The 20,966-nt window shown below is 41.2% G+C and overlaps 2 protein-coding genes across 10 annotated transcripts in view; one reads left to right on the top strand and one right to left on the bottom strand.

Moving 5' to 3' along the window:
* lrba (LPS responsive beige-like anchor protein) overlaps positions 1-20,966 on the top strand; it is a 198,375-nt gene that overhangs the window by 116,983 nt on the left and 60,426 nt on the right. For all 9 annotated transcript variants that reach the window (XM_023262251.3, XM_023262258.3, XM_023262253.3 and 6 more), the window contains 2 exons: positions 2,720-2,863; positions 4,651-4,787. In XM_023262251.3, the coding sequence (XP_023118019.2) occupies positions 2,720-2,863; positions 4,651-4,787 (281 nt within the window). The remainder of the gene's footprint in view (positions 1-2,719; positions 2,864-4,650; positions 4,788-20,966) is intronic.
* mab21l2 (mab-21-like 2) lies at positions 5,919-7,790 on the bottom strand. The gene has a single exon (XM_023262259.3). The coding sequence runs from the start codon at positions 7,385-7,387 to the stop codon at positions 6,308-6,310; it is 1,080 nt and encodes a 359-aa protein (XP_023118027.1). The 5' UTR covers positions 7,388-7,790; the 3' UTR covers positions 5,919-6,307.

Below are 20,966 nucleotides of genomic sequence, written 5' to 3'. Positions count from 1 at the left end.
AAGATCAAGCCCAAATTTACCCTCATTTGCTAGCTACTTGAAGCAGTAGTTTTCAAATCTCATGCATGATCATAGAAGCAGTGGGGAAAAAAATAGCGTTTTTAGTTGATGATATGTTGTAGCAGTGTTTTATTTTGTCCTTTTTAAAGCTAAATATACTGGCATGTCTTTTCTTGAAACATGGAGGAAAAAATTGCAGTTCTGTGTTAAAGATATAGACAACTGTTATCATTCATGCTGCGCCAAGATGATTTCCACAGGAGAGCGTGTGGCTGCCAGTAGGCCTGAGTAGGCTGTTATGTATTTATGGCAGGAAAGAACCATCTTTTCTGGGGATTGATTTGGTCTGGTCCTGGGCCCGCAGACCAGAGGTGGCAGAGTAAATACCTGAAGACTAATGTCTCTGTTCTGGTAATCAATACTCGCCTCATGACCACACTCCTGGCTGCGTTCCCGTTAAAAACAAATTTGTTAATTCTGACAATTTAATTGCTGTGACCATGCATGCCTTGAGTTGTATAAGCAGGTAGTTGAACCTCTCAGTTGGGGAAAAGGAGGTCTTGGAAAAAGAGTAACCTGTTGGGATTTATGCACGTTTGTGTTCCCTGTGTGATGAGTGATGACGCTGAAGGGCCCTGCTGGAGTTTTTTTTTTTAAGGTGGCACACCAGGGTCTTGCAGAGATTGTTCATCACTGAAGTCATTTTAAATTATGCTGTTATTAAAAATAATTCAACTTAAAAAGTTGATGGCAGCTGTCAATTTACATCTTCATTTTTGCATTTACATTTTAGATTTTTTACTGCATAATAATAAGTGTTATTATTTGGTATTTTACTTTCACACACTTTGATAGAATGTTAAATGTTTATACGCTAGCGTGTCATGAGTTAGCATGTTCCCTCTGATTCCCCACACATGCACACACAGCACCACTAAAACCTCAAGGCTGTCAAATTAAAAGAAGAAAAAAGCAGGATCTACTTTAAGAACAGGAATGCTGAGAAGTTAGCCTGTCATTTATGTCCACATTTCCTTTATGCATCTGTTGATAAGTGATGTAAGTTCAGTCAGAATAGCTTTTCTTGCTCTTCTAATACACTCGGCCAAACAACATGCTGGCTGGACATCTTTTTTTTTTTATTTGCTTCACTGTGTATTACACTGAAGAGCTGTCAACAACTTGTGTGAGGTTTAGTTGCATCAGACGTCGTGTTTATGTGTTTGTTCTATCCTAATATTGGGACGAGAACTGCTGAGCGTGCAGTGGCATAGAAGCTAAAACGCACCTCTGTTTTTAAGCTCATCTGACAATTCCTCTGTCCACTTGCTTGGTACCAATACAATGGCATGTGGTACGTATTAGGGGAGCTGGTAGTAATTTCAGTGCTGCTAACTAAAGAATCCTCCAGGGAGGCTTAATTACAGGAAGGCCATTCTAAATATCAGTGAGCTGCATATTTTCCATGACAAGAGATTTTTTAGCCTTGCTCTTCTAGCAGTTTCAAAGGGTAGCGCTACATGGCATGGCTTTGCATTTTTAGGAAGTGCAATTGATCTCTCCTCAATCTCAGGTGGTGATGACCAAAAAAAAACACCAAACCTGGATACGTGTTCAGCGGCTCACTGGACTGAAACTGTATCACTTTTAGGAGAATGCTGGATTAGATGTGCACGGAAGCAGTCAAAGCTGTTTACAAATAGGAAAGACTTGCCAGCCGGTCTCTGTATTGTGGATCTTTACCATGCACAGCTGAGAAATGCAAGGCTCTGTAAATGTTTGCAGATCACCATTTTTCTTAAATAATCCATTTGGAACCTCAAGTCATGTTGAGTTGAAATTGAAATGAGCAGTGTGCGACCCTTGCTTTGTTTGGTGTTTGAATTGTCTTTGTGTGACATAGTGTTTGTTTTCATGTATGTTAAAAGGGCAAAATGCACGTAGGGTTGCGTTCAGGGGTTGGGGATTATGCGTGTTGTCTGACACATTGTGTTTGCTGTCTGTCTGGATGGATGGAGCACTGCAAGTCTAGAAATTGGGTGCAAGTATGTGAATTTCCCCTGGCGTGGGGAGAAATAAAGGACTTATCTTAATTAAGAATTGCTCTCAACTGTTGAATCGAGGTTTAACAGCGAGCTTTGCAAATACTATTACTGGAGGGTAAACACACGATATGCAATGTATTCAGTTTATACCCACCTTTGGAAGCTGATGAAAATAAAATGCCATCTAGGTAATATTTTAAAAATTCATAACCTACCTGGCTTCACTAATTAATCTGGAATTACAGTGCATTTTTATGAAACATTGTTAATATGTGCACTTCTGAAAATGCAGCTATAGATTATACTTTGATTTAGGCTGATGATAGTCACTAATTTCAGCACAAAGTTGTCTTTTTATTTACTAGCTACAGTTTAAACTAAGGCAGTGGCAGCAAAAGCTAGTAGGTCATTTTAGAGCACAACTGTTTAATAATTTTTTTCATGATTGTTCTTTACTGCTTTCAGCATTGCTTGTAATTGCTGTAATTTTTTTTAGATTCTCAATTTTAGTAAGGAACGCATTTTTGTCTTCAAACTCCACCGTTAAGTAGAGTTAAACATATTTGTTGTGTTGAATTTTGAAATAGATTTACTCCACGTCTACATGTGACTTCATGCTGTAATTATAAAATCATTAAATGTAAAATTAAAACGGTCCTTTCCTCCCAATACAGCATCCGAGGAGGATATTCTGAAAGGCAAGCAGTCCATCAGAAGTCAGGTTCTGGGAAATCAGAACTCGGAGAGTGAGGCGTCACTCGATGGAGATGATGACACTCTGTCGTCCTTAGAGGACAAGGACCTGGACAACTTAATAGGTAAAGAAGCATCTTCCTCACCTCTCAGCCTTCCCCATCCTGCTGTTTTTTCCCCCATAGTCCCCATGAAATATAGAAATATCATCATTATTGTTTTAATTTATTTTAACATCCTACATAAGCGATTATACAGTTTTTTTGCACTGAATGTGTTGTGTGAAATGTGTTATGTAGCTCTGTCTTATGCACTGGATTAAATGGTTTTCATGTTAGGTTATGACCAATTTTTCTCATATAAAGTTGCTGCTTTGATGTAATATTATTGTGCTTTTTTAAGAAAAAACGTCTTTATTTGAAATCACAGACTCCTTATTAACAAGGAAAGCTGGCTTTTTGAATAAACACACATCACTTTCTTAATGCAGCATTACCACAATCCTAAGGGAGTGCTGCTGCAAACACACTATCGTCAGTTTCCTTTCTGCCACTGGAGGTCTGCTTCACAAACATACACACAGGCCTGAACTCTAAACATTTTTTTTGTACATCCAGCAGTAGCAGAGTTTATCCCAGGATACTGCTTAGGCTGACATGAGACATTATCTGATTAAAACAAGCAGTTTTACTTTGAATAAAACCTTAAACTCCACTCCCTGCGTGAGCCTGATCAGACAACTGCAACAAAGCCACAGACGGAGTTTTATTCAAATCACAACGTTGCTCGTCCTTTTCTTTGCTTTTGCTTTTTTTTTTGTTATTTTTTTTTTTGTTTTGTTATTTAAATCGTGTTAATTAAATATTATATAGTCAACTAATCGGATTGCAGTGTAATCCGCATTTTATGTGCGGTGACTGCGCCCAGCAGACTAAGCTGCATTAATGGGGCTCAGGGCGCTATTAAAATAATGCAGCTGGATGACAATGGGATTAAACGCTGAATCCTGTCTAATAAAGCGAGATCTACGGAGAGAATTGGGTGGAAGTTGTCGGCGGAGGTTCGGCTGCCTCTCTTAAGCAGCAGCTGTCTGCTCCAGGTGTAATTGAATGTCTTTGAGTGAATGGAACAAAAAATGTTATTTCAACCCACGGATAACATGTCAGTACTCACGGGGTTCGCGAGAGGCAGAGGAATGAATATATATCTGTTTGTTCCATCCGTTTGCACGAGTGTGGAGGGAGCTCAGGGAAATCAACGTCCGCAGCTCCGCAGCGCACATCTGCAAATACAATGCGTCATATGCGCAGAGCCGGGCAGAGCTGCCACCCACAGCTCCCCTGAGCCGGACTCTCATTGTCAGACTGGTGTAAATTAAGATTGATGAGAGATGAAACGCAGCTTCACCCAAAAGCCCGCAATCGATGGATCCTGACGGACAGTCGGATGTGACACTTATAGTTCAAATTTCTATCATTTTGGCTACTTTGACCTGCAGAGTTTTACTTTACAAGCTATACGCATGTGCATTAGGTTGCATGTGTCTTGGCTTATCTTAAATTTATCCATTAATAATAGATTATCAGCTACAGGATTAAAACTACACATTATTTGAGGTATTTTTCTATTAAAAACGCTGTAGCTCTAGTGCTAAGTTGTAGCATAATAATTTGGAGATGCAGCCCCAACTTTAAAAACAGACAGCGTCTTTCTTTCCTCTTGAATTAAGTCACACTCATGATGAAAAAGTCCACGGTGTGTGTGTTTTTTTTTTTTTAAAGTGATGCTCTAAGTTTCTTTTGCTCTGCGACTTTTGGAGAGCTGCGTAAAAAGCGCTCAGCCGCTTCCCCAGCTGGGAGCAGAAGGCTGGGCATCCTGCTGCCTCTCTGACCGGCATCTGTGCGTCCTGCAGGGCCTGTAAACCTGAGCACCAGCGCTCAGCTCGTGGCTCCGGCCGTGGTGGTGAAAGGCACACTGTCCGTCACCGCCTCCGAGCTCTACTTCGAGGTGGACGAGGAGGAGCCCGGCTTCAAGGCCATCGATCCAAAGGTAAGAGACTCGGAGCTCCACTGATCTCGTTTCAAATTGTCGCTTACAGAAGCCAGGCTTGAATTTCATCTGCTGTTGCTGAATGCTAACACACAGGCTTTGAATTGAACGAGTGCGTTTTATGTTTAGTGTATTAATTTGAAATGAGCAGAAATGTAAACAATAAGTGATTTTCACACGTTTGTCTGAACGTCTGTCGAGGAAAAGTCATGTCTGGTGAGCTGCTGCTGGAGCTCCAATACGGCAGCCTGAAATGGGGAAATATTATTTACTGCTGTGTTGTTTTCTTTACAGTATTTCTGGACTGCAATGTAAAATGACTGCTTTAGATTTAATAAATATTTTATGAAATTAAGAATACATTTAAATATTGTGTTTGTGCGTAAAACAGAACGACAAATTGATCCGCCTTATTCCATTTAGCAATTATTGTCATATATATATATATATATATATATATATATATATATATATATATATATATATATATATATATATATATATATATATATATATATATAAACTGTAAACTGTAAGCAGATCAGATCTCAAAATTTAAAATGACACTTAAGCTTCGTGCTCTGGTTTAAAATAAGCAGCAGTAATAAGTGGGCTGATACTGCTGACCTACAGGTGGTTGTTTGTTCACCGTGAATGCACCTGAACTTTCCGTTAAATGATCCTGAGTGTGTTTCATTTTATCATCTCAGTATTTACTTGAATGCTCTGTTATGTCAGAATTTATGAAAATTAAATAATAGGAAGAAGCTTCGCAGCTTTGCATAAAATCGGTGCATTAATCAGAGTTTTTGGGCCCTGTGCAGAAAGCAAATATGCTCCCAGGCCTATATATTAACACGAGTCCTTTGATTTACATTCATTTGAAAATCCTTCTGAGCCTGTGACGCTCTGTAAGAATAAATTATGGCCTAAAGTCTGAGCACATTTCTTTTTTCTTTTTAAAAAAAAAAACAAAAAACTGCAGAATTGTTTTAGTTGTCTTTTTCCAGTGTTGACCACAAGTTAATTTTACTCCTGTGCATTTTAATAATTCTCCTCGTCAAATAACAACATAAGAAGCAACGATCTACTGATCTCAGCTGTCAAAACACGTCAAAACACGAGGCCAAGTTGTAATTTAATTTGCAACATTTTATTAACATTTCTTTTTTTTTTAAAGTCACATAATGAAAAAAAAGAACTTGGCACGCTACATTTTATTCTTTCACTTAACGGTTTTGTGCATATATTTAAATAAAAGTTTCTTCACTTTGTGAAAACATTTAAAGAAGACAACTAAATCTTTTTACATTTATCTCAAAATGTACCTTCACGTTCTCTGTGGCAGTGGCCCAATTCCTCCATTTCTTTCTTTTCTTTTTTTAGAAAGGGGTGTTTGTGGTTTGTTCGCTGCATTCTTTTGTTACTGATATTTTTCACATTGCTTGGAGACTCAGTTGGAGAATCGTCTTTAAGTTTTATCCCAAAATGTCCCTTTCTGCGTTGCCTCGACCATCAGTTCATAATTTGTCCAAACTTTTCGCATTGGTGAGGATTTCCCTCGCTAGTCTCCAAGTCTGCTTAGCAGCAGCCTCCAGGGCTGAGTGAGGCTTTCCCTGAAACAAGTCCAAGTTTGGCAAGAAGTAGTGGGGACATCTGCGGCACTGCAGGCAGGATATGAGCTGCAGCAGGATGCCATTCAGTCGGTCTCCGAGGCAAGACTCGTCCCAGTCGGTCTCTCTCGGGTGTTTCTCACACTCGTACAGCAGCAGGGTCTTCATGTGGTAGTTGTTGAGCGGCTGTCCGGGCAGCTCCAGGTGTCGGTCCCTCAGAGTCTTCAGGGTGGACAGACACTTCTTCCTGCAGCCGGCCATCAGCAGCCTGTTCTCGGCCTCGCTGAACTGCAGCACCCAGGCGTCGCTCTCCGCTGAGCTCTGCTTCCCCGTCAACGAGTAGCACTCTTTGGAGAGGAGGTTGAACCCTTCGGCTTTGACTTCTGCCACCCGGTTCGGCCCGGGCCAGGGGATGTGGGGCATGGGCCACTGGGCTGCACTTCTAGGCCAAATCCCAGTGCACTTGAAGGCGGGAGTGATCTGCACCACGTACCTCTCCCTGATCCGTAGTTTGACCTCGCTGGTGTCGGCTACCATCTTTACCACGTCGCGGTAGCTGCATTTATCCACGGCCTGCGCCACCAGAGTCTGAAACCTCGAGCGGATCTTCCTGGCTGATAGGTAGCCCGAGGCGGTGATGAACTCGACCCACAGCGACATGCTCCTTTTACGGCCATCGCTCAGCTTCAGCACCGCACAGCCGGGCAGGGATCCGTCATCCACAAAGTTGAACACCCCCATCTGGTTGAGGTAGAGCACCACCTCGAACTCATTGGGGGAGATGACCTCCATCCCCTCATAGCGCGCATCTATCTCACTGAGGGAGCTGATAAACCGGGGCTCCTGCACTTCCACCTCCTTCAGGACATCCGACACCACTTTACAAACCTCCCTTATAGTCTTCGCAATGGCCGCTTTGCGCGCTTGACATCTCTCGTTGTAATATTTGTTTAGCTGGTAAACCAGCTTTGCCTGCGTCGCAATCATGTTGGGGCAGAGGTCCGGGCTGTACACCGGAGAGTCGCAATAAGTTGACGGATCCAATGCTTACCGGTAACGCCAGAGGCAAAATGCTTCCCCGTGCAGGAAAAATGTGTAATCAAAGTTTTTTTTTTTTTTTTTTATTTCTTGCTCTTGCAGCGGATGGACGTCAGTGCGAGGAGGAGGAAACGGATAGGGATACAACGCAATAGCCTGCTAAATATCAGTCCAAGTCATGAGCACTTCCAGTGGAGCTCAGTAGAGTCATATTCAGGTGGCGGTGTTACCATCCGCGTCCTTAAAGCCTAAAACAGCGTCTGCGGCCGCTCATCTCCTCTCGCTGTTATTCTGTCCTCTGCGCCTCCCGCGCACTTTTCGTCCACACTCAGCTTTGAGCAGGATTTGTGTACTTTATGAATGGTTCCTTTAGAAGAGTGAAAGGGGGTCGGGCTTCTCCTCCTGCAATCATGTGCGGAGCTGTCAGTGCGCGCAGCCAATCAGAGCGACCGCAGTCGCACGGTCCTTCAGGAGAGCTCCAGTCCGCCTTAGCAGCATCTGGACGCACGGTGCTGTCCGCTGCTCCCAGGTCCACACAGGAAAACACAAACCTTTACGTCTATACGGGAAAATACCGGCGAACACTCTCCGAGCCAGCAGTAAAACACTGTTTACCCCCCTAAAGACGAGCCCTGCTCTTTACGCACCGCGCGTTTAGAGGATTGAGATTTTAAGTGGCGGTCTTAAACTTTAGAGCTGCGTGTGTTCTGCACACAATTCTCTCGCTGTTTATCTGGGTATTTTTTTAAAATTCTTTTTATTTCACCTCGGCGTGTAAGGCTCCGTCATGTTTTTTCCTGCTCCACAGCAAGTTTTATTTCTCCTCATCCACGGCTGGTGCTGCGCGTGTACTTTGATCGTAGAAACTCGTGATCCGCGTTGGCTTCATCTTTAAAGCTTGTGCGTCTGTTTTTGCGGATTTAAGTGTTATTTGATTACACGTCTAACACCAGGTATGATCAACTGGTATCACTTTTTGTAAATTAAATTGAAGCCGAATAAATAAAGCTGTATCTATGCGGTGCGTTTTCCACCCTCTTCAAATGGAATCAAATTAAATTCACTTTTATTTAGAATCAAGCAATTCTGTTTTTTTTTTTTATCGTATTCGTGCGTAATTGTCTCTTTAATCTATAAACATTTTTTGCCGTTGGATATTGTTTTATTAATGTGTGCGTAAAATAGCAAACGTGTCCAGTGCACCTGCAGTTTACTCTCAGAAGATATGGACTTGTATAATAATTAGACGGATTGGCGTTTTTTCTACCCGATAAGCCTTTTAACTAATCAATCGTTTTGATTTTTTATTGAACACTTTGGTGTTATTTCCACAGTATTGAGTCACATATCTGACGTGTGTCCGCGGCTTCCCCTCACACACACCCGTTAATTTGCCCGTGGCTTTATCACCATGAACCTTGTCCATGCTGAATAATTTAACCAGGGGTCCTGTAATTGAAGTCGCCTTGTCACCCAGACTTCATGTTGGTCCTCCCACGGACACGGGCCCGGGGATGATACATATTTAAACATGTAAGCTTGGTGGTATTTTTTTTTTTCATAAAAATCCTGCAGTAAAAGCCACTTGTAATATTTCGTCCCAGTGTTGTTGCAGCCTGTCACCTCCGCTGTCATGAGGTCGCGATTGTTGTTGTAAAACTGATTTAACTGAACGTTTTCTGCAACTTTGAAATCTCTATTTTAAGATTTTTGCAATGGAATTAAATAAATTTTTTAAATGCAAGGCATTCTATACTTTTAACAGAACCTCGGGAATAAATTATACAGATGACTGTGTAATATTATAAAATTATTGTGAAAAATTGAATTCCAGTAATGATCAGAGAGCATCATTTGTCTCTGTTGTTTCTCAAATGCGTTTAATGTAGTAATGTCGGAGACAACGAGGCCTACTGTAGCTGCCTGCAGAGTGGAAAATTGTCAGTGTGTTTTCTCTGCAACCTGCCATAAGCTGCTTCTTGCATGGGCAGCAGAACTTTATTTCAAAGACTAGAAAATAAGAAAACAAGGCTGTTCATACGTTTTACTGCAAATAGAACGTACAAAAAACAAACAAAGAAACCACGGCCACGCATGGAACTTTGACACTCCATAAAAAACGAAATTTTAGATAAGGCAGAATATTGATTCAGTAATGATTTCCAGAAGCCAGTTCACTGATAGGAAGTAGCCAACTATGCAAAAGGTTATGAAATAAGCTGCAAACATTTCAAAAAAGGCGAAGATTAATGAGTTCCTCCTTCATAGTTGCCACATCTTCTGGACTTCATCATTCAGCCTTTTCCACAAGTACAGATGAAGTTTTAAGGAGTGTTAAATGAGTTGCAGTTAAATTTGTAGAATTTGTTTTTCAGTTTATTGTGGAAAAAAGGCTGTTAATATTTGAGCTCACATCAATGTTGCAAATAAACTATGTTCAAAAACCATTGTGCTTTGGCATATTTGTTTTAGTGCAGGCCAAACACATTATTTAATTTTACTACACGATTAAATGTCGTGTGCAGTTTTTTGTTATTAATTATGACTTTGCCATGTGGAATATATTAACTTTTGTCTCAGTGGAGAGGTTTAGTGTCAGATTAATTCGTCCTCACCAGGAAATATTCAAAAGCAGACATTGCTGTTGTCATGACATTTGATTTTGATGCACATGCTGCTAAACGAGCACAATCATCCATTTAGATATTCAACCACCAGAATATCCAGAGAGACTGTGACAAGACAAACACCATTTGGCTTAAGAACCTTGATTTATTGTGAAATAATATTTAAAAATTGCTAAACTGAGACTAAACTGTGGTCTTTTTCCTAATGTGGCTATGGAATTTCGAAAAAGATGAAATAAGTGAGGAAAAAATGTGTGAGTGTTTGATTTCGAGATGGCTGTTTATTATCAGGCTCGCAACTTCGGGGAGATTAATCGACGCTACTTGGAGAGCAAGTGTCCAAATATTATGAAGGACATGCTAACTGTAGCTTAATGAAATATATGGCGACGTGAAGTCACACTTTCATAGACATTATGAATCCATTCTGGCCCACTTTGCAAACCACATTTTTCGGAGCAACTGTGTTCATTTTTTTCTCGTAACGTTAAATGGACACAGTGGGTTGGATTTTGTAACATCTCTTTTGGTGGTTGATGAGGAACAGTCAGCCATATCTCAGAACAGGAGTATTTACCTTGTCTTTATTTACATTTCAGTATGCATACAGTTTTGATTTGGAAAACAGAAGCAGGGTCAATGCTCGGAGCAGAGTTTTTAGCAGTTTTAGTTTTGTCAATTCTGCTTTTATTTCTTTTTTCCACCCATTTTCCAGTGTCCTTGTAAGAGTATGTATGAATCTGATTATAAAGGCTTGCCACTCACTCATTCTTCCACTCTCTGTATCTCTTGAAAACACTGAGAATTATCTGTGGTTCCTGAAAAGTTTCCTCCCTGGTTTATATTGTCTGGAGAAAAGAGCCCTTTGATCTAAGTCTGTATGACTCCACAGTGATCCCTCGTGAGCACAAAGTGTCCGTGGATGTGCAAATCTCTGCCAGCTGATGAGTAACCTCAATGCTGCTTTTTTTCCCTCTTCTCTTCTGTCCTTGCTCTTGCTTCTTATTTTCACAGCTTTATTCTTCTTCTGCCTTTCCTTTCCATCCAGATTGTGTATGCTGCACAATTGTTATAATTTAGTTTACAGTTAACAACCTCAAAGCCACAATCAGTCTTTTTAACATTTGAGGATGTTGTGTAATGAATGTCATAACATGTTAATAGTAATATAAAATTTTCATCTACCTGTTGAATCTTCAATGTTGAATTACTACATACAACAAAAACACAGCAGCAGTATCATATAATACTTCCTAATTGACAGCCAGGTAGCACAGTCATGCTCCTTGCTTTGTACTTTTAAAGCGAGCGATAAGAGAGGGACATGTTTTCCTGTGGCTTTTTAGGATTATGTTCTTTTTCCCTCGTCATTTGTCTGGAAACATGATAGGTGCAGACACACACGACACACACAGACATGCACATATACACATAGACTAACATCTGTGCACATGTGAACCGAGGGAGTGAATTTTTGATGCTGTTGTTCACACATTTTGCTGCCGTCTCCCATACCCGGATGGACCCAGCTGCTAGTTCCACAGAGGGCTCAAAGAAAATCATCGCAGGCAGCTAATTGCCTGGAAGGCCTGTGCATCTGCTTGGCAGATAGCAGAGCTGATGAAGTCACTGAGCAGATGTGTGTTTGTCTGTGTATGTGTGTGTTTGGCACCACCCTCTCTGTGTTTAGACACAAGCCATCAATATTGCATGCAGAGTTATTGTTGCAGAGCCGCTCCTGGAGACTGCTAATATTGCATGAGGAAGTGAAATTCGTTCTGCTCCCAGCTGATTGGATAAAAGAAGTATTTGCAAAAAGCTGATTGGAGGATATTTGTAGCCCTCCCTCAGGTCCCTAGTGCAATTTGAGTGTATTACAGACTATCTCAATGTCCTGATAGTAAACGATTTGTTTATTCTGTGCCTGAGGATGCAGTGTGTTCACACTGGAAATATGAAAAATGTGCACTTATAAATGCTGCCACACACATTTAAGTCACATTTTGTGTGTAGTTTTGATCAACGTAGTCCACCACACACCAGAAATGAATAAGCTCCTCGCAGCTGTAAAAAAATGTAAACAGGGAAAATATTGATGAGGGTGGAGTAAAAGCCGTGGCTACACATCGGAAACATATATTAAGTAATAAATCCTGAGAAATGAGTTGAAGTTTTACATGAGAAAAAAAAATTCAAAACTACAGATTGAGGCTGACATGCTATTTGTGCCTCATATGACCTCCGGAGCTTGTTTGTATTCAAACATTGATTGTAGTGCAAAAAATATGTCTGTGAATTTATGAAAACTAAACACAGCCAATGCAAGTTTAACTGTGCAATTATTCTTCAATCATGTCGACAAAAGTTTCTGCCTAAAGCCAGATGGAGGCACATTTTAAAAGAATGCCAATAAATTTGTCCTAAAGGTCAGTGTCCAACCTTGGACTATGCAATGATAAAATCCCCAGAGAGGACATTAGTAACTCTAATTAGTGGGGTGGTGACGGCTACCCAGGGTTTGCTCGAGTGCCTGAATGGATGGTCACTCGGTCAAAGAAAACCACCCTGGTGTTATGTAGCAACCGGTCCCATCTCGTTAAGCTCTCCCTAAAGTGTCAAGCTGCTGGGACCGCACCCCCCTCCCGCTGCTCGCTCCGCCAAACCCTCGTGGTCGCCAGGGACGACCTTCGGCTGGAGCTGCCAATCACGAAGAGCCATGGCAGCCAGAGGTCTCAGAGAGGAGCCTATTGATTTTCCAGTTAGAGCCTAAGTAGTGTGTGCTATAGGACTAACGGACAGCCCAAGCAGGTATGTCATTATCAATGAGGCCAAGGAAACGGATCCTCTCACTCTCACTCATTCATATTGACCTCCTTCCATCCCGAGTTCCCTCCCTCCATCTCTCCTTCATGCCGTTCCACTCTATCCGTCCACTGTGACGGAGTGCATCCCGAAATGGTCAATAAATCGCTCAGCCACACCACGGCAACAACTAGTATAATGATGGGTTCGGATGACCTTCTTTCTTTCCCGTCTTTGCTTCACTCTTTTTCCCTCCTTGCTTTCTAGGTACAGTAATTACAGTACCTGGAAGACATGAAAGGATTCCTTACCAGAGACAGGCTTGTTAGCATCACAGCCGCTATGAGTTCCTTTTGGATTTTCCTTGTCATCGAATCCTCAAAATCTTGGGTCAGTTTAATCTCAAGCATTGTTCCCCCTGTGGCCCACTTTGGCCCGTTCAGTCATCAGGACATGTAATTATTATCATACTGCTCCTTATGTCAGGTTACTGTCCAGGCTTTGGGAGCTGCTCAACATAAAGTCATGTGTGAACAATTAGAAATGATTTGGACCAATTAGCGGAGATAAGGCCAAGTGAAGGTTTAAAGTCTCCTGAAGTGTATTTCTGTTCAACAGTAGAGCAGTGACGTCTTGTTACCTTCTTATATCTCTGTATTTGTCTCTCTCACCCCAGATGCAGACAGTCGTAGTCTCAAACCGCATAGACTGTGGTGATATATTCACTCTTATTTCACTCCACTTGTATGAGGGAGTTTCAGTCAGTGAGGATTAAGTCATTCTGTAGGGATGAGGTCAGCAGTCCTCTGGCCAAGTGTGAAGTGTTTAAGGGTGATGGAAGAAGACTCGTTAATGATGGACGTCATATTGTGACTTTAGAGAACCTGTGATACTGACCTTTTTGGATCTGTTACACTCATATTTATCATCTTCTGGATTATGGCCCTTGTCTGACTATGCAAACCAATTACAAGGAGGAGCAGAAGTCAAGACGTTTTTGTTATTGCTGTTGGTTGAACCATTGGCTCACCACTTTAGTCCACACTGAAATGTCCAATCAGCTGTTTCCTTATACTTGTTTCGACATTCATTGTTGCGAGTAGGCTTCTTTGGTTTTGGTGAAATCTAACAAGTATTGGGTGGATTGCCATAACATTTGGTGTCAGCAGGCTGACTTTAGCATTTAACTCAGAGCACAGTTTTTCCTATACACATCTTTACGGGGCTGCTAGCTATCATTGCTCATAGACTGCTAATTTTCTTACAACATTCTTCAACATCCATCCAGTTGAAACTGCAGGATACTGGCACTCTTTAGTTTTTCCTTTAATATGCTGTTCAATCACATGCTCAGTTTACTTACGAGATATTTAAATTATTTTTATTACTTGCAACAAGATGACTCCAGAGGAAAGAAGGCTGATGAATCGGGCAGTAACCAGGTAGGACAGGTCAGGGGAAGACGATTGCCACATTGGTAATCACATAAGGAACCATTAGACACAGTCTCATCTCACCGCCTAATGATGACTAATATCCCTCTTCCAATTGCGTTCCCTTCACATACACTCAACCCCCTTCTCTTCTCACAAACAAACATGCTCAGCCTCTCCCTAGACCCCAGTTTGTGACCTGACTTTGGACCTTAATGCAACCACAGACCGCTGTGGCCAAGACCTGGCTCACACTTAACCCAGCATCTCCAGACAAAGAGCTGCCGCCCCCTCTTTGCACCTGAGCCTACCCCGTCCATCATGCTCCATCTCTGGGCCTGACTGGGCCAGTCAGGGGGCAGGTGCCTCCCCTCCCTTCCTTTGATTGATCCCCTCTCTCCATCATTTATTCCCTTCGTCTGCCGCTGACACACGTGTCAAAGGCAACGCACCAGCCTGATGGATAGGGCTGTTTATGGATGCCAGTCTGCCTGGTAGGCCACTGATATTACAATCAGCACCTGTGTACCTGCTGTTCTCACAAGCCTCTGTTATTCAGCTGAGGTCAGAGAGACACGCCGCTCCGATTGAAAGATCGATGTCCAGCCCAGCATATTAGAAATTGGAATTGTAAATGTGCTCTTGTTTTGTTGGAGAGTTCTATGCTGCATTTCCAATTATAAAACTAGATCCATATGTCATAGAGTCCGAGTAAAAAAATGTGTTGTTGAGCTTCCTTTTATCTGTATCTCTGCCATATAAATGCAAATGCAAAATAACTTGACTGGGACGTAATGTTTTCTTATTGTTAATTTCTCGAAAGAAATCAAGAATAATTCTAACTAGCTGTGTTTGTTTATATAAGGTACGCTGATAATATTGATGTGTAGTCTGTGTGAAGACATCTCATGTGCCAGAGAGCAGAATGTTACTGAGTTCTGGCGCTGCCATTGCCATTATGGTTAATGATCCATCCAGTCTGGGTTTAAATGGCACAACCATGGGGACATTCTGGAGATTACTTACTCATCCAAGGCTCCTTTCCAGCAAACATCAGCACAGCAGAGCGTTACTCCAGCTCTGTAGAAGCAAGACTGCAAGAGGCAGCATAAATATCCAACAGTTTTAATACACAGAAAGTATTTAATGATATAAAACCAAATCAAATGATAAATAAGTTTTGCTTATTGCCATTCATCCTATTAACTTACCATCTCAATACATGAACACGATGCATATCTTTTTCTTGCACCACGGATTTTCACTTTCATTTGTTTTATGGCAGATGTAAGATTAGTTTCACTCCAGTAATCATATTCAATCTGTATAGCAAAATAAAATACGGTGCCAAAGTGAAATTAAATAGTAAATGTATGGACTTCTATCTATAACTAATTCATTTTCTTTAAAGGTCCACTACTTGCTATGTTTTGATTAACAATGATCAATGTGTGTAATGTGGAACAGGGCACTCTAAGTAGCCAACACACCACTAATTATTATTAAATCTGCAGGTTTACTCAACTTATGCACCGTTGTAGCGTCTTACCACCCACAGTTATACAATTGACTAGTTTGCTTCAGCCTTACTGCTCTCATCTCCACCATTTATAGACGAACCAAGCATTCATTTTTAACAAATGAATCTCTTGCAAACCTACTGGGCCAGCAGCAAACCACAAACAGATGATGTATTGATTAGCTAGTTAACATTGTGTAGCATGTAGCAGTTTAAAAGACAAATATTTTCCATAAGATTTCGTGGAGACCGAAAAAGACCTACAAAACGAACACATATTGGAATTTATTTGTCATGTGACCCAACTATTACTCGAAAATCAAACTAATGGTGCTGTCTGTAGATACATAAATAAACAATTTCTGTTTGCTTAACAAGGGTACGATGTGTCAATACCACAGCTTAAAGCCTTAGTCTGTGATGGGATGACCCCAACCCAACCATGTAGGCAACAGAGGTCCACTTTAAGAACCCCTAAGTGAAGATGCTTATTATATAAATCCATATCATAACAGCTGTATCTCAAAATGCTTGCCGTCGATAAACCTGTAGCTCCAATTGAGTCACCTTCAAATTCTCTAAAGTCTCCACAGCCTTTTCTTTATAAAAGTCCCATTCTGTCCCTCTATTTTCGCTTCGGACATCCAGCCCCAAATTCACCAAGAGGGGTGTACTTTTCACCCCACACCCACTTAAGCTGGTGACAATAGCCGGATTAGAAAAGAATTTACTTCAGCGAAGCCTCACACCGACCCCGAAAAAAGCCTGTCCGTCACTAAATGGCAAAATGGGAGAGTGAAGGAAAGCGGGGAGAATGCGATAGGAGCCGGTCAGCGATCTTAACCTGTCTGATGTTTGCTGTGGCAGCTTATGGGAGAGCGGAGGGCCAATAGCGTTGAGTCTTAAACAGCTCTTGTGCTTCTGTGCCGGCTCTAAGCTGTCTTCTTGATTTTCAGAATATGGCTGAAAAGCATATACATTCTTTTTCACCTTTTCCTTATGTGCCAGTGTTTACTGATGAGCTTGACAAATCAAGGAATGACTTTAAGCTCTTTCATTCCAATCTCAACAGGTTCTTAGCAATAGCACGAAGGCCTTATATCTAGCTACTTGTATCTAAGGTATATGTATGCACTATATCCCTATGCAAACCTTATTTTTGTTTTGTTTTTAAATTATATTTGATCTTGTAAGGTTTTGTTGCTGTAATATTAAGTAAAATTAAGTTAACTGTAGTTCTAAGGAGGCTATGTGCATCTACATTATTATATATGAACTGTCCAAAAAAATCAAGTTAGATCAAAACTTCAATAAAAGTTGAATGTCGAATTTGAATAAGTGCCATGCTAATGCAAAGACAGCAGAGAGGATCTTGTCAGTTTGTGGATGTCTGCTGCATTTCACACCCCTCTTCCCTTCAGTTATGTAGCCTTATCCATTCTTTGTTCCCCTTCACCTTTGAGCCACCAGCACTGCCATTTGTGGCCCCAGTCCAAGCTGTGATGGGATAAAAAGGAAGCGCTGATCTTGAATATTTAGAAAATAAACAATGATGTTATTTTATATCATTTACCATTCCGGTAGAATATCTCTGTGTAATTGAATAAAATATCTAACACTCTTGTGTTAAAGAAAATCTGCAATGGTGTCTTACTTACTAAGGTCACCATTAGTGTTTGTTAATAGTTTGCCACTTTGGTGTCTCATTATGTGTTAGGGCCCCTCCAAGGCTTTTGTCCTCATAGCTTATGCCGAAGGCTGAATGTTTAATGAGATAATGTACTGAAGTCTTCACTTCACTGCCAATTAACCCCAAGACCGTGGCAGCATTTCCCTAAATCCACACAAGACTTTTTTTTTGTCCTCACTTCAAAAAGGCTAAGCAGCCAAGGAAAGAAAAGAAAAAAAGGCTAACCTGTTAGCAAACAGTGAAAAGGCTCAAAAAGGGGTTTAATCCTTATTAGGCTAAATTCAGACTAAGTGGCCCCAAAGATCTTTTCAAAGGGGGCTTTCTACGGAGAGTGCAAACTCTTGCTGGGTGACGTTTGGGGCTGAATACGCTGAGCCCTTAGGCTTCATAACCCTACACTTGCTGCAAGCTGGGCTTGTTTATTTTGCTTTAATTCTCTCACACTCCAGCGCAGCTTCATAGATGTGTTTATTTTTTTTGACCTTGTAGTTTGTTTTACTTCCCTCAAGGCAAATGGAGCTTTATGTGTGACCAGTGATTACATCTTGAATTAGTTACATGACGGTAGAACAATTGAGCCTGTCAGTCACTGGTGGACGCAAATTTTCCTCGCTACTTGTATTGAAGAATGTGTCCAATATTGAGTGTATTGAGTCTTTTCTTTCTCATAAATAAACTCTGTATAATATAATGGATAGTATATTTTTTGTTTATCAAAGTACAAATGTACCTGTTAAAACTGCTGAAATGGACATGTGGAAAATGTTCTGGGAAATATTTTTATGGCCCATCCTGTCAAGACTCACGATTGATACCAATTTAATATATCTTGGGTAAATATGAAACGAACGCTTGGAGCCGATTAGCCTAGCTTAAAGTGCAAATTGTTGATCTGGCTCTATTCAAAGGTTACACAATCAGCCTACCAGTGGCGCATATAACATATAATATGTTATATGTTATGTTTAATTCTACAGAAAACAAAGGGTAAAATTATGAAGATGTGGTTCTACTGCAGGATCCACTGTGGGATTACTTCTAGGTCGGGCACAGTTGTTTCCTGAAGTCTTGTCATCACTTTGAGGTTGTCAGGCAACCAGCGGAGTCTCGAGGAACATATATAAAAGCAGTGCCCATGACACCCACCCCCCACCTCCCCTTTAGGTCAGTATTTAATAGATCCACATTTGGCCACAATTACAGCATTATTTGTATAGGGCTCAACCGGTCTTGCATATTGGGACACTGCAATTTTACCCCATTTATCTTTGCAAAACTGCTGCTTACACAGGGACTGTGAGTCAGTATGCCTTTTCCAGTCAAGCCACAAATTCTGAATTAAATTGAGGTTTGGGCTGTGACTTGGCATCTCCAAAACATTCCCCTTCTTGTCTTTAAACTGTTTCTGTGTGGCTTTGGTTGTATGATTCCGGCCACTGTCTTGCTGGAAACCAAATTTTCTCTCAAGTTGTAGTTCTCTTGTAGATTGCATCAAGTTGCCCTCCAGGATTTCCCTCTGTATTGCTGCATTTATTTTACCCTTCACTTTTACAAGCCCTCCATGGCCTGCTGCCAAGATGCATCCTCGTGTCATGATGCTGCCACCACCATGCTTTACAGTGGGTGTGTAGTCTGATGGAAAAAAGCTCAATGGTAGCTTTCTCTCTTCTCGCAACTCTCTCCTTAAGTTTTCACTGATATGTATGACCCATCTCTCCCGTCTCTGCCACTGGATCTTTTGACTCCTTCAGAGGAATCATAGGTGTCTTGGTAGCCTCCCTCACTTGTCCATGTCTTGCACAGGCACTATTTTTTTCACAGACAGTTTGCTCTAGGCAGATTTACACAGGTGCCATATTCCTTCTATCTTTTGATAATGGATTTAACTCCAAGGGATTTTCCGTGACTTGAAAATGTTCTTGTATCCATCCCCTGACTTATGCTTTTCAATAACCTAGGTTTAGCCAAGAGTACTGATCCACTGGAGACTGAGCCTTCCAGATACTGGTGTCTTTATACGACAATCACTTAAGACATCTTCACTGCACTCACTAGACTCTGCTTCATTATTGTGTGATATGTGTTGAATTAGGTCACTTTAAAAGGGACTAATATCTATACAGTGATCTCTTTCACATTTTCTATTTTTAATTAATCAATGTTACTTTGTAGACATCTGTTTTCACTTTGACATGAAGTACTTTTTGTCTGTAAATTCTTGTCAAAAAAGCCACATTATATTAACCATGATTCAATGCTGAGAAGCAATACAGAGGACAACCTTCAAGGCGAGTGAATATTTTTTAAGGCTCCGTAACTGTAAAATATCCTTTTAAAATACAGCTGCAAGCAAAGAAAAGCATATCTAAGGTGTGAATATATATATTTATTTGCTTACAGCTGTATTTTCCCCTGGATTGTAAAACCACAGCAGCACATGGCTGAGCAGTGATAGTGTAATGTTGTTGCCGGTTGGTCAGAGCAAACTCTTTCTGAGAGATGAAGGCTTGAGGACAACTGCTGGAGTGTGAAAGTAGAATCATGTGGCTGCTCTGTCTTAAGGTCATATGACTCCAGGTTCTTATGGTGAGGGAGCCTTGTTTTCCTCTTGAATGATTCGGCACAGCCTCCAAAACCTCTCCTCCCTGACCATCTACCTGTATTGAATTTTGATTGAGTCTTTAAAATAGAAATGTAAATATACTAGTGAATCTCTCTGTTCCTATTTCAACTACAGTACTCTCAGTTCATTCTTCCCCCCTCCCTTTATCATTTTTTTCTCGCTATCACTCTGTCTCAAAAGCAAAATCTGTCTTAATTGGCTCCAGAGGGCTCGGGGAGGCTTTGTGTCAACGGTGATGAGGGTCCTGATTGGTCCAGAGGCGCAGGCAGCCAACAGACCCTTGTTAGTGTGTCGGGACCCTTTGCTTCCTCGTTAGTCCGATGAACTCATTTACTGATGGGGGGTGACAAGGCCTCGTTTACCAGTGTGGAACAGAGTGGAGGTGGGGGAGAGTGGGGGTTAAAGCGAGGTGGGGGGAGGAGGTGAACAAGAATACGGGTGAGGAACAGTGAGAGTAGAGAGAAGAGTGTTATGAGTGTGTTGTTTTTTTGTTTTTTTTTGTGAATGCGCCAGATAAAAGTGTCAAAAAAACCCTTAAATGTCAGCTTGTGTTTGTCTACGTTTTCTTTGTCATTTGCTGCTGCAGTAAAAGCGCCGTCGGCGTCTCGGTCCGCTGAAACTCTGTTTATTGCAGATTGCTTGATGCTGCGGTCAGTCAAGTGAGAGAAAGTCACAAACGGCAAGATGTAACTATAGGCATCGGTTTACTTTGTATATGTGACTTGTGAATAAGAAAAGGCATTTTGCTAATACAAGTCTGAGGAGTCTGCAACATCAGTCCATCATTTGTATGTCCACAGGGTTTTTTTGTTTTTTTTATGGATTCTATCAAGT

Source organism: Amphiprion ocellaris, chromosome 4 (genome assembly GCF_022539595.1).
Source record: "Amphiprion ocellaris isolate individual 3 ecotype Okinawa chromosome 4, ASM2253959v1, whole genome shotgun sequence".
Classification (NCBI taxonomy): Eukaryota; Metazoa; Chordata; class Actinopteri; family Pomacentridae; genus Amphiprion; species Amphiprion ocellaris.
Note: the sequence above shows the minus strand (reverse complement) of the source record. Positions and strands in the feature narration are given on the sequence as shown.

What these genes read in the sequence shown, in the direction of transcription:
- mab21l2 (XM_023262259.3), bottom strand. Translation starts at nt 7,387, where the DNA reads ATGATTGCGACGCAGGCAAAGCTGGTTTACCAGCTAAACAAATATTAC.